This window comes from Mobula birostris, unplaced genomic scaffold (genome assembly GCF_030028105.1).
Source record: "Mobula birostris isolate sMobBir1 unplaced genomic scaffold, sMobBir1.hap1 scaffold_588, whole genome shotgun sequence".
NCBI lineage: Eukaryota > Metazoa > Chordata > Chondrichthyes > Myliobatiformes > Myliobatidae > Mobula > Mobula birostris.
The window spans coordinates 208911-224807 of NW_027278310.1; the positions used below are offsets into that span (position 1 = coordinate 208911).

The 15897-nt window shown below is 50.6% G+C and overlaps 1 protein-coding gene across 1 annotated transcript; it reads left to right on the top strand.

The window, feature by feature from the left end:
• The first annotated feature begins 4156 nt into the window (after window positions 1–4156).
• Window positions 4157–12664, top strand: ethe1 (ETHE1 persulfide dioxygenase). Its single transcript, XM_072250720.1, has 3 exons — window positions 4157–4439; window positions 8504–8620; window positions 12298–12664. The coding sequence occupies exons 1-3, from the start codon at window positions 4172–4174 to the stop codon at window positions 12363–12365; spliced, it is 453 nt and encodes a 150-aa protein (XP_072106821.1). The 5' UTR covers window positions 4157–4171; the 3' UTR covers window positions 12366–12664.
• The last annotated feature ends 3233 nt before the right edge of the window (window positions 12665–15897 follow it).

A 15897-nucleotide genomic window follows, 5' to 3' on the forward strand; every position in this document is an offset into this window, starting at 1 on the left:
CTCTGCTTCTCCTTAAGAAAGGAGGAGGGCAGCAGAAAGGAAATTTTAGACCAGTTAACCTGACCACAATGGTTGGGAAGATGTTGGAGTCAATTGTTAAGGATGAGGTAATGGAGTACTTGATGACACAGGACAAGATAGGACAAAGCCAGCATGGTTTCTTTCAGGGAAAATCTTACCTGATTTACCTGTTAGAATTCCACAGGGGTCGGTGTTGGGATTGTTTCTTTTTATGCTGTATACAAATGATTTAGATATAGAATAGGTGGGTTTGTTGCCAAGTTTGCAGATGATATGAAGCTTAATGGAGGGGCAGGTAGTGTTGAGGAAACAGGTAGGCTGCAGAAGGATTTAGAAAGATTAGGAGAATGGGCAAGGAAGTGGCAAATGAAATATAATGTTGGAAAATGCATGGTCATGCACTTTGGAAGAAGAAATAAATGTGTGGATGATTTTCTCAACAGGCAGAAAATCCAAAAATCTGAGATGCAAAGGGACTTGAGAGTCCTTGTGCAGAACACCTTGAAGGTAGCTTGCAGGTTGAGTCAGTGGTGAGGAAGACAAATACAATGTTAGCATTAATTTCAAGAGGTCTAGAATACAAGAGCACGGATGTGATGCAGAGGCTTTATAAGGCAGTGGTGAGGCCTCACCTTGAACAGTTTTGGGCTCCTTATCGTAGAAAAGATGTGCTGGCATTGGAGAGGGTCCAGAGGAGGTTCACAAGGCTGATTCCAGGAATGAAAGGGTTATCATTGAGGAATGTTTGATAGCTCTGGATCTGTACTCACTGGAATTCAGAAGGATGAGGGGGGATCTCATTGAAAAATTTCAAATGTTGAAAGGCCTGGACAGAGTGGATGTGGAAAAGATGTTTTCCCTGGTGGGAGAGTCGAGGACAAGAGGGCACAGCCTCAGGATAGAGGGGCATCATTCAAAACAGAGATGCGGAGACATTTCTTTCGCCAGTTGGTGGTGAATTTGTGGAATTTGATATAGGCAGCTGTGGAGGCCAGGTCGTTGGGTGTATTTAAGGTAGAGCTTGATAGGTTCTTGATTAGACATGGCAGCAAAGGTTACGGGGAGAAGGCCGGGCGTGGGGCTGTGGAGGGGACAAATAGGATCAGCCATAGTTTAATGGCGGAGTAGACTTCATGGGTCAAATGACCTAATTCTGCTCCAAAGTCTTCTGCTCTTATGGTGTCTGACTGCAGGAAAGTTTGATAGGACAATGTGGAGAAAACTTTCTGTCTAAACCAGGGAGTGTGTGGAGGGAGTTTCACTCTGTGATAACCCCAGAACTGTGCAATGGGACAGTATGGAGGGAGCTTCACTCTGTGTCTGACCCTGGGAGTGTGTGATTGGATGGTGTGGAGGGAGATTCTCTCTGGGTCTGACTCCTGGAGTGTGTGATGGGACAATGTGGAGACAGCTTCACTCTGTGTCTGACCCTGGGATTGTGTCATGGGACAGTGTGGAGGGAGCTTCACTCTGTGTCTGACTCTGGGGGTGTGTGATGGGACGGTGTGAAGGGAGCTTCACTCTGTACCTGACCCTGGGAGTGTGTGATGGGACGCTGTGGAGGGAGCTTCAATCTGTGTCTGACCCTGGGAGTGTGTGATGGTATGGTGTGGCGGGAGCTTCACTCTGTATCTGACTCTGGGAATGTGTGATGGGACGGTGTGGAGAGTGCCGCACTCTGTGTCTGACCCTGGGAGTGTGTGATTGGATGGTGTGGAGGGAGATCCTCTCTGGGTCTGACTCCTGGAGTGTGTGATGGGACAATATGCAGAGAACTTCACTCTGTGGCTGACCATGGGATTGTGTGATGGGACAATGTGGAGAGAACTTCACTCTGTTTCTGACCCTGGGAGTGTGTGATGGGACGGTGTGGTGGGAGCTTCACACTGTGTCTGACTCTGGGGGTGTGTGATGGGACGGTGTGAAGGGAGCTTCACTCTGTACCTGACCCTGGGAGTGTGTGATGGGACGCTGTGGAGGGAGCTTCAATCTGTGTCTGACCCTGGGAGTGTGTGATGGTATGGTGTGGCGGGAGCTTCACTCTGTATCTGACTCTGGGAATGTGTGATGGGACGGTGTGGAGAGTGCCGCACTCTGTGTCTGACCCTGGGAGTGTGTGATTGGATGGTGTGGAGGGAGATCCTCTCTGGGTCTGACTCCTGGAGTGTGTGATGGGACAATATGCAGAGAACTTCACTCTGTGGCTGACCATGGGATTGTGTGATGGGACAATGTGGAGAGAACTTCACTCTGTTTCTGACCCTGGGAGTGTGTGATGGGACGGTGTGGAGGGAGCTTCACACTGTGTGTGACCCCTGGGAGTGTGTGATGGGATAGTGTGGAGGGAGCTTCACTCTGTGTCTGACCCCGGGAGTGTGTGATGGGATAGTGTGGAGGGAGCTTCACTCTGTGTCTGACTCTGGGTGTGTATGATGGGACAGGATGGAAGGAGCTTCACTCTGTGTCAGACCCTGGGAGCGTATAATTGGATGGTGTGGAGGGAGATCCTCTCTGGGTCTGACTCCTGGAGTGAGTGATGGGACAGTGTGGAGAGAGCTTCACTCTGTGTCTGACCCTGGGAGTGTGTGATTGTGTGGTGTGGAGGGAGATTCCCTCTGGGTCTGACTCCTGGAGTGTGTGATGGGACAATATGGAGAGAACTTCACGCTGTGTCTGGCCCTGGGAGTGTGTGATGTGACAGTGTGGAGGGAGCTTCACTCTGTGTCTGACCCCGGGAGTGTGTGATGGGATAGTGTGGAGGGAGCTTCACTCTGTGTCTGAACCTGGGAGTGTGTGATGGGGCAGTGTGGAGGGAGATTCACTCTGTGTCTGACCCCTGGAGTGTGTGATGGGACAATGTGGAGGGAGCCTCACTCTGTGTCTGACCCCTGGAGTGTGTGATGGGACAATGTGGAGGGAGCCTCACTCTGTGTCTGACCCTTGGAGTGTGTGATGGGACGGTGTGGAGGGAGCCTCACTCTGTCTCTGACCCCTGGAGTGTGTGATGGGACAGTGTGGAGGGAGCTTCACTCTGTGTCTGACCTCAGGATTGTGTGATGGGACAGTGTGGAAGGAGCTTCACTCTGTGTCTGACCCCGGGAGTGTGTGATGGGATAGTGTGGAGGGAGCTTCACTCTGTGTCTGACCCTGGGAGTGTGTGATGGTATGGTGTGGTGGGAGCTTCACTCTGTATCTGACTCTGGGGATGTGTGATGGGACGGTGTGGAGAGTGCCGCACTCTGTGTCTGACTCTGGGAGTGTGTGATTGGATGGTGTGGAGGGAGATCCTCTCTGGGTCTGACTCCTGGAGTGTGTGATGGGACAATATGCAGAGAACTTCACTCTGTGGCTGACCATGGGATTGTGTGATGGGACGGTGTGGAGGGAGCTTCACGCTGTGTGTGACCCCTGGGAGTGTGTGATGGGACGGTGTGGAGGGTGTCTCATTCTGTGTCTGACCCCTGGAGTGTGTGATGGGACGGTGTGGAGGGAGCCTCACTCTGTGTCTGACCCTGGGTGTGTATGATGGGACAGGATGGAAGGAGCTTCACTCTGTGTCAGACCCTGGGAGCGTATAATTGGATGGTGTGGAGGGAGATCCTCTCTGGGTCTGACTTCTGGAGTGAGTGATGGGACAATGTGGAGAGAGCTTCACTCTGTGTCTGACCCTGGGAGTGTGTGATTGTGTGGTGTGGAGGGAGATTCCCTCTGGGTCTGACCCTGGGAGTGTGTAATTGATTGGTGTGGAGAGAGATCCTGTCTGGGTCTGACTCCTGGAGTGTGTGATGGGACAATATGCAGAGAACTTCACTCTGTGGCTGACCCTGGGAGTGTGTGATGGGACGGTGTGGAGGGAGCCTCACACTGTGTGTGACCCCTGGGAGTGTGTGATGGGACGGTGTGGAGGGTGTCTCACTCTGTGTCTGACCCCTGGAGTGTGTGATGGGACAATGTGGAGGGAGCCTCACTCTGTGTCTGACCCCTGGAGTGTGTGATGGGACGGTGTGGAGGGAGCCTCACTCTGTGTCTGACCCTGGGTGTGTATGATGGTACAGGATGGAAGGAGCTTCACTCTGTGTCTGACCCCGGGAGTGTGTGATGGGTCTGTGTGGAGGGAGCTTCACTCTGCGTCTGACCCCTGCAGTGTGTGATGGGACAGTGTGGAGGGAGCTTCACTCTGTGTCCCACCGCAGGAGTGTGTGATGGGACAGTGTGGAGGGAGGTTCACTCTGTATCTGACTCTGGAGTGTGTGATGGGACGGTGTGGAGTGATTCCTCAGATGTTTCCTGTCACTTTCTGACGTTTCCCTTGGGGAATTTTTTTCTAGGCTGTGCGAAGACTCTCTATCAATCAGTGCACGAGAAGATCTTCACTCTTCCCCCACAGTGCCTGCTTTATCCCGCACATGATTACACCGGTAAGCAGGACCAGTGGGGGAGATGTTATTCAGCCCCTCGCAAGCCAAAGCACAACCTGTCTCAACACTCTCCCTTCTCCTCCGTCTGCAGAAATTTCCCTTCTGTCCTGAACTGGAGTCCCCACCTGAGCTTTCTCTCTGGGTTCCTGGTTGGTGGGGTGGTGTGACCCTGACAGGGGAGCGGATGGGTTCAGAAACATAGAAACATAGAAAATAGGTGCAGGAGTAGGCCATTCGGCCCTTCGAGCTGCACCGCCATTTATTATGATCATGGCTGATCATCCAACTCAGAACACCGCCCCAGCCTTCCCTCCATACCCCTTGACCCCCGTAGCCACAAGGGCCATATCTAACTCCCTCTTAAATATAGCCAATGAACTGGCCTCAACTGTTTCCTGTGGCAGAGAATTCCACAGATTCACCACTCTCTGTGTGAAGAAGTTTTTCCTAATCTTGGTCCTAATAGGCTTCCCCTCTATCCTCAAACTGTGACCCCTCGTTCTGGACTTCCCCAACATCGGGAACAATCTTCCTGCATCTAGCCTGTCCAATCCCTTTAGGATCTTATTCGTTTCAATCAGATCCCCCCTCAATCTTCTAAATTCCAACGAGTACAAGCCCAGTTCATCCAGTCTTTCTTCATATGAAAGTCCTGCCATCCCAGGAATCAATCTGGTGAACCTTCTCTGTACTCCCTCTATGGCAAGGATGTCTTTCCTCAGATTAGGGGACCAAAACTGCACACAATACTCCAGGTGTGGTCTCACCAAGGCCTTGTACAACTGCAGTAGTACCTCCCTGCTCCTGAACTCAAATCCTCTCGCTATAAATGCCAGCATACCATTCGCCTTTTTCACCGCCTGCTGTACCTGCATGCCCACTTTCAGTGACTGGTGTATAATGACACCCAGGTCTCGTTGCACCTCCCCTTTTCCTAATCGGCCACCATTCAGATAATAATCTGTTTTCCTATTTTTGCCACCAAAGTGGATAACTTCACATTTATCCACATTAAATTGCATCTGCCATGAATTTGCCCACTCACCCAACCTATCCAAGTCACCCTGCATCCTCTTAGCATCCTCCTCACAGCTAACACTGCCACCCAGCTTCGTGTCATCCGCAAACTTGGAGATGCTGCATTTAATTCCCTCATCCAAGTCATTAATATATATTGTAAACAACTGGGGTCCCAGCACTGAGCCTTGCGGTACCCCACTAGTCACCGCCTGCCATTCTGAAAAGGTCCCGTTTATTCCCACTCTTTGCTTCCTGTCTGCTAACCAACTCTCCACCCACACCAATACCTTACCCCCAATACCGTGTGCTTTAAGTTTGCACACTAATCTCCTGTGTGGGACCTTGTCAAAAGCCTTCTGAAAATCCAAATATACCACATCCACTGGTTCTCCCCTATCCACTCTACTAGTTACATCCTCAAAAAATTCTATGAGATTCGTCAGACATGATTTTCCTTTCACAAATCCATGCTGACTTTGTCCGATCATTTCACCGCTTTCCAAATATGCTGTTATCACATCCTTGATAACTGACTCCAGCAGTTTCCCCACCACCGACGTTAGGCTAACCGGTCTATAATTCCCCGGTTTCTCTCTCCCTCCTTTTTTAAAAAGTGGAGTTACATTAGCCACCCTCCAATCCTCAGGAACTAGTCCAGAATCTAACGAGTTTTGAAAAATTATCACTAATGCATCCACTATTTCTTGGGCTACTTCCTTAAGCACCCTGGGATGCAGACCATCTGGCCCTGGGGATTTATCTGCCTTCAATCCCTTCAATTTACCTAACACCACTTCCCTACTAACATGTATTTCGCTCAGTTCCTCCATCTCACTGGACCCTCTGTCCCCTACTATTTCTGGAAGATTATTTATGTCCTCCTTAGTGAAGACAGAACCAAAGTAATTATTCAATTGGTCTGCCATGTCCTTGCTCCCCATAATCAATTCACCTGTTTCTGTCTGCAGGGGACCTACATTTGTCTTTACCAGTCTTTTCCTTTTCACATATCTATAAAAGCTTTTACAGTCCGTTTTTATGTTTCCTGCCAGTTTTCTTTCATAATCTTTTTTCCCCTTCCTAATTAAGCCCTTTGTCCTCCTCTGCTGAACTCTGAATTTCTCCCAGTCCTCAGGTGATTCACTTTCTCTGGCTAATTTGTATGCTTCTTCTTTGGAATTGATACTATCCCTAATTTCTCTTGTCAGCCACGGGTGCACTACCTTCCTTGATTTATTCTTTTGCCAAACTGGGATGAACATTTGTTGCAGTTCATCCATGCAACCTTTAAATGCTTGCCATTGCATATCCACCGTCAATCCTTTAAGTGTCATTTGCCAGTCTATCTTAGCTAATTCACGTCTCATACCTTCAAAGTTACCCCTCTTTAAGTTCAGAACCTTTGTTTCTGAATTAACTATGTCACTCTCCATCTTAATGAAGAATTCCACCATATTATGGTCACTCTTACCCAAGGGGCCTCTCACGACAAGATTGCTAATTAACCCTTCCTCATTGCTCAATATCCAGTCCAGAATAGCCTGCTCTCTAGTCGGTTCCTCGACATGTTGGTTCAAAAAACCATCCCGCATACATTCCAAGAAATCCTCTTCCTCAGCACCTTTACCAATTTGGTTCACCCAATCTACATGTAGATTGAAGTCACCCATTATAACTGCTGTTCCTTTATTGCACACATTTCTAATTTCCTGTTTAATACCATCTCCGACCTCACTACTACTGTTAGGTGGCCTGTACACAACTTCCACCGGCGTCTTCTGCCCCTTAGTGTTACGCAGCTCTACCCATATCGATTCCACATCTTCCCGGCTTATGTCCTTCCTTTCTATTGCGTTAATCTCTTCTTTAACCAGCAACGCCACCCCACCTCCCCTTCCTTCATGTCTATCCCTCCTGAATATTGAATATCCCTGAACGTTGAGCTCCCATCCCTGGTCACCCTGGAGCCATGTCTTTGTGATCCCAACTATATCATAATCATTAATAACAATCTGCACTTTCAATTCATCCACCTTATTACGAATGCACCTTGCATTGACATACAAAGCCTTCAGGCGCTCTTTTACAACTCTCTTAGCCCTTATACAGTTATGTTTATGTCGGTAGAGCAGGGGTTGAGATCAGGAGGAAAGGGTTTAGGTGGAGGATGGGAATGTGGGTGTCACTGTAGCGTGGGTTAATGTGTGCTATCACAACTTGGGGCATCTGACATCGGAATGGAATTCCAGCAGTGTCTGTAAGCATGTTTGTACGTTCCTTCTTGTGTGTGTGAACGGGTCTCCCACAGTCCAAAGATGTACCGTTGGTGGGTTAATTGGTTATTGTAAATTGTCTGTGATTAGGCTCAAGTTAAATTGCTGGGTTGCTGGCTACGCTATTCGAAGGGCTGGGTGCCTATTCTGTGCCTTAACTCTAAATAAAATTTGAAAACATCTTCACAGATATCTTCAGTACTTTGCTCATCCAGGCTTCAGTCCTGATCTGCTTCATATCAGCCATCATCATCTCTATGAACGAACTCCACTCCTTCACAACTAATGCTGTGCCTAGCCTCGCTTTATAACAGTACAATCAATCTATGTACATCAGCTAAATTATGTGTCTATAGTTATTCTGCTTTTATTATTATTAGTGTGTTTTATCTGTGCTGTATCGGAGCCAGCGTAACAATTATTCATTCATTCTTGTTACTCTTATGTAGAGAAATGACATTAAATGATCTTGAATCTTAATGGGGTGAAGTTGGGTGTGGGGAGGGAACTGGAGGGGGAGGTAAGGGGAAAGTGGAGAAGGGGAGGGAGGCGAGTGAGTGAAGGAGTCACTGGATCTGTGCAGTGCCAGTGTACTGCTGCCTCGCTGAGTCATGGCCTCTCCCTCATGGATCAGAGAGAGCTGGTCATTGGCAGGCTGGGTGTGCGATGATGGAGTTCAGGAGGTGATGGGACGTGGCTCTGGCACTCAGGGACAGGTCAGGTGTGAGGGAGCGCAGATTGAACTATCCCCTCTTCTGCTTTCCCCCACAGGACAGACGGTGACCACTGTGGATGAGGAGCGGAGGTTGAATCCCCGGCTCACCAAGTCCCAGGACGAGTTCGTAACCATCATGGAGAACCTGAACCTGCCCAAACCAGCCCAAATCGGTGAGTGAGACTCTCTCCTCAACTCATCCTCGTACTCACGCCCTCCCGCTCAGCCCGGCCTCCCCGTGGTAAACCCGCACCGCCCCCTCGGAAACCCTCCCCCTCCCCTTCGCAATGCCCTTCCCTGCCCTCACACCCTCTTTTCTTCCTCAACACCTCTCCTCGCACTCACGCGCTCTGGTTGCCGTCAACACCTCCCTTCCCCACACACCCTCCCACCTGCCCCTCTCCCTTCCTCGATGCCATCCACTCCACTCACCTCATCCCCTTCTCGCTCTCCCTCACCCCATCTCTCCCCTCACCACCCTTCACCCTGCCCCACTGCCCAACCCCGCCCCCTCCTCACCCACCTCCCTTCTGCCCTCCTCCTCACCATTTCTCCTCTCCTCCTCCCTTCCGCACACTCTCCTTGCCCCATTGCTTCCCTCCCTTCACCCGCTTCCATTGCTCCGACCCCTCTCCTCATCCTCATCATCATGGAGAAGCTAAACCCGCCCAAACTGGCTTGCATCGGTGATCGAGACCCCATCATGTCTTCCTATCCTCACCCACTCCCATCCCACGCCCCCTCCCCTTCCCTACCGCCTACCTCACTCCACCCACTCCTTGGCCCATCGCCCTCACTCCCCCCTTTTCCTTGCATTCCCGATCAGTTCTGTCCCACTTCACTCCATCTTGCCTCACTGCTCTTCATACTCACATCTTCTCCCAACCTGCTCCCACTTCTCTTTGTGTACAACTCACCAGAATTCCAGAGGTTCCCTCCTTCCGGGCCCATTGGACCCAACATCACATCCTCGGAAAGCAAGCTCAGGTTATTCCAAGTCTGGATTTCAGGGAGAAGTAAACTCAGATTGCTGGACAGCTGGATCCCGGGGAGAGTGAGCTGAGATCTCAGGACAGCTGGAATCCCAGGGAGAGTGAGCTGAGATCTCGGGACAGCTGGAATCTCTGGGAGAGTGAGCTTGGATCTTGGGACAGCTGGAATCCCAGGGAGAGTGAGCTGAGATCTCAGGACAGCTGGAATCTCTGGGAGAGTGAGCTTGGATCTTGGGACAGCTGGAATCCCAGGGAGAGTGAGCTGAGATCTCGGGACAGCTGAATCCCAGGGAGAGTGAGCTGAGATCTCGGGACAGCCGGATCCCAGGGAGAGTGAGCTGAGATCTCGGGACAGCTGGATCCCAGGGAGAGTGAGCTGAGATCGCGGGACAGCTGAATCCCAAGGAGAGTGAGCTGAGATCTCGGGAAAGCTGAATCCCAGGGAGAGTGAGCTGAGATCTCGGGACAGCTGGAATCCCAGGGAGAGTGAGCTGAGATCTCGGGATAGCTGGAATCCCAGCGAGAGTGAGCTGAGATCTCGGGACAGCTGGATCCCAGGGAGAGTGAGCTGAGATCTCGGGACAGCTGGATCCCAGGGAGAGTGAGCTGAGATCTCGGGACAGCTGGAATCTCTGGGAGAGTGAGCTGAGATCTTGGGACAGCTGGATCCCAGGGAAAGTGAGCTGAGATCTCGGGACAGCTGGATCCCAGGGAGAGTGAGCTGAGATCTCGGGACAGCTGGATCCCAGGGAGAGTGAGCTGAGATCTTGGGACAGCTGGATCCCAGGGAGAGTGAGCTGAGATCTCAGGACAGCTGGAATCTCTGGGAGAGTGAGCTTGGATCTTGGGACAGCTGGATCCCAGGGAGAGTGAGCTGAGATCTCGGGACAGCTGGATCCCAGGGAGAGTGAGCTGAGATCTCGGGACAGCTGGATCCCAGGGAGAGTGAGCTGAGATCTCGGGACAGCTGGAATCTCTGGGAGAGTGAGCTGAGATCTCGGGACAGCTGGAATCTCTGGGAGAGTGAGCTGAGATCTCGGGACAGCTGGTATCTCTGGGAGAGTGAGCTGAGATCTCGGGACAGCTGGATCCCAGGGAGAGTGAATTTGATTCGTTCGAAGGCCATATCCCAGGGAGAATGAGCTCTGATCTTGGGAGAACTGGATCCTGGTTCCTGATCTCGGTGGGTTGCATCCCAGTGTGAACAAGCTTGCATCTTGGCACAACTGCATCCCAGGAGAGCGAGCCTGGATTTGGAAGGCTGCACCCTGACCCTGTTTTTCTGAGATCAGAGGTGTCACCAACACCATTCTGGAATCGATTGGAGGGAGTTACTTCCCATCGAATGTGAGATCAGCTTTCTGGTCGGACAGCTCTTCCTCTTGCCTCCCCACCCTTCTGTCAGTTCAAGGAGAGCCCATGGGACACAGAGCCTCTGGGTGTGGGACAGGGAAGCTGCCTTGGACCCCTCTAATGGAGACCCTGCTTTTGCTCCTGACAGAGAGGGGCTGATCGGCCCACAGACACCCCCCATGCTGATCACCAGGGGTTGTTGTCCCCGCTGTCCTACCTCTTGTCACCCTCCATTCCTGGCTTATTCCCCTCCCCGCCGGTTCCCCCAGTAACTACACGGAAACAGAGCAGGAGAGAGAGAGACACATTGGGAGGTAAACACTAAAGAGTAGAGACAAAGAGGGAATAGGAGAGGAGGAGGGAGTGAAAGACAGAAAAAGAGAATGTAACAGAGGGAGAAACACAGGGAGGTAAACACAAAAGGACAGAGAGTGACAGCCATAGGGAGAGAAGCAAAGAGCAACACAAAGGGACAGAGAGGATACAGAAAACAAAGTGAAGATGGAGGGAGAGGATACAGAAAACACAAAGTGAAGATGGAGGGAGAGGATACAGAAAACACAAGGGACAGAGATGGAGAGAGGATACAGAAAACACAAAGTGAAGATGGAGGGAGAGGATACAGAAAACACAAATGGACAGATGGAGAGAGAGGATACAGAAAACAAATGGACAGATGGAGGGAGAGGATACACAAAACACAAAGGGACAGAGAGATGGAGAGAGAGGATACAGAAAACAAATGGACAGATGGAGAGAGAGGATACAGAAAACACAAAGTGAAGATGGAGGGAGAGGATACAGAAAACACAAAGGGACAGAGATGTAGACAGAGGATACACAAAACAAAGTGACAGATGGAGGGAGAGGATACACAAAACACAAAGGGACAGAGATGGGAGAGGATACAGAAAACACAAAGTGAAGGTGGAGAGAGAGGATACACAAAACACAAAGGGACAGAGATGGAGAGAGGATACAGCAAGCAAAGTGAAAGATGGAGAGAGAGGATACACAAAACACAAAGGAACAGAGAGTTGGGAGAAGATACACAAAACACAAAGGGGCAGAGAGAGAGAGTGAGTGGGTGTGAGCTGCAGAGAAAGATAAACAAGGACAGAGAGAAAAACAGTGTGTATGATAGAGAGTCACAGAGAAGGACAGAGTGAGAGAGACAAACTCAGAGAGAAACAGACACACAAAGAGTGAGCAAGAGATGCAGATAGACAGTGTGTAATAGAGAAGCACTGACACATCAGAACTGCTCTCACACACACAAAGCTGCTCACATGCTCTGTCACACACTCAGTTAAACAGGAGCGTGTGCACATGCTCATGCAGGCACACTCACTCACACTCACACATTGGCTTATGCATGCAGACTTGTTCACGCAATCACACTCACATTCTCACAGTCTTGCATGTGCACTCTCTGACACTCTGCCACTGCTGTACACTGTCGTGTTGCCGCCACCTAAACCTTCCCCATCACTCTACCCCAACAGATATCGCTGTCCCTGCCAACTTGCGATGTGGGGTTCAGGACCAACCGAGTCTCAGTGGTGTCCCGTAGACCTGAGCAGTTCTCGCTGGCCAGAGAGAGGTTCATGAGGAGATGGCTGTGGGACAGCATCTATTTCAAATTAAACGGCTGGAACTGAGCATGATTCAAATCTCTGTAATCACTGTGTGTCACTCTGAGAATATAATGGGTTTCAATTATAAAATATACTACTGTTATACAACTCTCCCTCCCCCTCTCCCTCTCTCTCTCCCTCCCACTCTCTCTCCCACTCCCCCTCATTGTCTCGTTTTTGCTGTGTACTGTACCAGCAGTCGTGGTCGAAATGACAATAAAAGGTGACGACTTGATACGATGCGATTAAAGGATTACACTTTATGTCTCTTACTTTGCTATGTGGTTAGTATAGGAACAAAATATAAAAGGACAAGGTGCCACTTTTATTAAATAGTTTGTGCACAAAAATCGTTGGAGCTCACGCCTCAGGTGTTCCTCCATAAACAACCTCTGCTGAAACGTCGCTGACCTCCGGATCCTCGAATTCCCGTATACGCCGTCCAGTGATCACGAGCGCTCTCCGCACTCGTCCTTCTTCTTCACTCTCCTCGACTAAAAGCCCGCGACAAACCTCAGTTCCCAGACATACAAGAAAGAATAACAATTCTCCCATTGGCTAGCCACCTGTTATCAGTAGTTATAACCCAAACTGCTACAGAGGAACCATCACCTCATCAGCTAACGTTACAGAGAAGCCATTACATTAGCCTTAACAGTTAACATTACAGAGAAGCCATTACATTCTCCCACACCGAATTTAGTCATGCCCTCATGACATTGAGATAATTTGCCAACCCTTCCTGCAAAACAAAGATCAATCCAGGTGCAGAAAGCAGTGACACAGCCCAAAACAGTAAAGGTCACGCCCTGTTACCCAGGCACTACATAAGCCAACCTATCCATGGTCTCCTAATTCTCTGAGACCTCTGTACCTCCTCACCTAACTCTTCAGGCTCAGATGCTACTGGGGATACTTCGGGTCTGCTTGGCGAAACCTCCCATGATCTATCACTCACAGCCCCCCGTTTCGTGTCCAGACCCCGCCTCTTCTCCTTCAGGGTCCTTCCCACCAATAGCCCCCCTCACCTCACCTGACTCAGTGGGAGAAGGGCCAGGAGTGTCGTCCTCAATCATTGTGGAGTTAGCAAAAGGCAGCATATCCCATACATCCAGATCATCATCCTCCGAATCAGTATTCCTCTCATGGGTGGGGCCCGACCCAGCCTCTCCCGCTGGGGGCCCTGCAGTCTCCCCACGTTTTCGCAGAGTCCTCTTACTAGGTGTAGGCTCCAAGTCAGGCTCTGGATCTACCTGCACCTCTTGTCCCAGGGGCACAGATGGTTCCGATGGAGAATCTGGATGGGCCCATTCCCCTCCTCTGGTTTCACCCGGAAAACCGGTAGGTTCGGCACCTGACTCTCCACTGCATAGGGTGTGGCCACCCAGCGGTCAGCCAGCTTGTGCTCTCCAGGTAGTCCTAGATTCCTTGTGAGGACTTCGTCTCCCAGCAGGAGTTGGGAGAATCTCACTTTCTGATCATACTTCCTCTTATTTCCTTGATTCTGCTTGCCGGCCGCTACCCGAGCCAATCTATAAACTCTTTTCAGCTCTCTCCTCATATCAGACATACCTTAGATAAGGCTTCGGTGGTAAGTCACCTGGGTCAGTCCCAAAACAAAGGTCAATGGGCAACCTCGCCTTGCGCCCAAACATCAGATAATATGGCGGGTACCCAGTGGCTTCACTGCGTGTACAGTTGTAACAGTGAACCAAATACTCAATATGTTGACTCTACCTGCTCATCTTGCTGATCTCCAGGGTCCCGAGCATGTCTAGCAAGGTCTGATTAAACCTCAGGCTGGGGATCGCCCTGCGGATGATAGGGTGTGGTCCTCGATTTCTCAACTCCAAGCATGCCCAGTAACTCATAGTTGAGCTTACTCTCAAGTCCTTTGCCACCGTAGTCGCCCTCTGGTCCTTGGTAGGAAAAGCCTGAGCATATCTAGTGTAGTGGTCCATGATGGCTAAGACATTCGCCGTGTTGCTGGCATTGGGTTCTATGGACAGGAAATCCATACACACCATTTCCAGGGGCCCTGCACTTTGCAGGTGTGACAAAGGGGTGGCCTGCACAGGCAGTGTCTTCCGGCATATGCAACAAATGCACGACTTGCAGTACTCTTTAACCTCCGACTTCATTTGGGGCCAGTAAAACCTGTCTTTGAACAATCCATCGGTCTTCTCCACCCCCAAGTTTCCAGAATCATCAGGCAGTGACTTCAACGTAATCTTCCGATACTTGTCAGGCAGGACCAACTGCCAACACCGAGGTCGGTCCAGGAGTGACGTGACCCGATATAAAATTTGTTTCCTCAACTTCAACCGAGACCATTCTCTCAGTAATGGAGGCACTAAATCGTGTTTCATCTTCTCTGCCCGCGCCATATCCCCCTTTTCCAATGCCCGGGTCATCTCACTGAGCAGCTGCCACTTCCCCCGGACTCAATTCTGGCAGCTGCTTAGCCTCCAGAGCAGTCAGGTCACAGTAAACCGGGGGCAAGGCGTCATCAGAAACCCCCAGTGGGTCCACTGCACGATACGACCTCTCCTTTTCCTTGGCCTTCACGGTGATAGCAAACTGACACATGGCCTTCAACCCAGAGACAGGAACACTCTCCCACTCCTTGTCCCTCTCCAGTACCTCGTGCACCTGTCAGGACAAAGCGTCCACATTGACATCAGGCTCCCTGGCCGGTACTTCAGGCTGAAATCATATATAGAGATAACGCCGCCAACCACCAATGGCCTGTGGCATCCAGTTTTGCTGAGGTCAAGATATAAGTGAGAGGGTTGTTGTCCGTCCTTACCTCAAACTTGGCCCCATAGAAATAGTCACTCAACTTATCCACCACAGCCCATTTCAACGCCAGGAATTCCAACTTGTGAGTGGGATAGTTTCTCTCAGGGGGCGACAAACTCTGGCTGACAAACGCCACAGGCCTCAACCCGGTGCCCTGATCCTGATACAGGACGCCTCCTAATCCCTCTCGGCTGGCATTGGTGCATAGTATGTACGGCAATCGGGGGACCGCAAAAGCCAGCACCAGTGCCTGGGTCAACGACTGAAAAGCCTCCTCACAGTTTGCATCCCACCTCTGTCTGAAGGGCTCTGGCGGATTTTGATATACTCCAGTCTCCCGTCTCCTTTTCCCTTTCCCTTTCTTCCCCAAGGGAGGGTAACCACACAGAAGCTGGTTCAAGGGGAGACTCACTTTGGCGTAGCCCTTCACGAATCTCTGACAATAACCACAGAACCCCAAGAACGAGCGCAGAGCACTCACAGTCCGGGGCCTCGGCTACGTGGTCACCGCGTCTATCTTAGCCGGGTCAGTAGCTACTCCATCACACAAGATGATATGCCTGACATAGCTAACAGACGTCTTGCAGAACTGGCACTTATCCAGGGAACACTTTAACCCTTCATCCTTCAGTTGGCCTAGCACCTTCAATAGCCTATGTTCTTCCA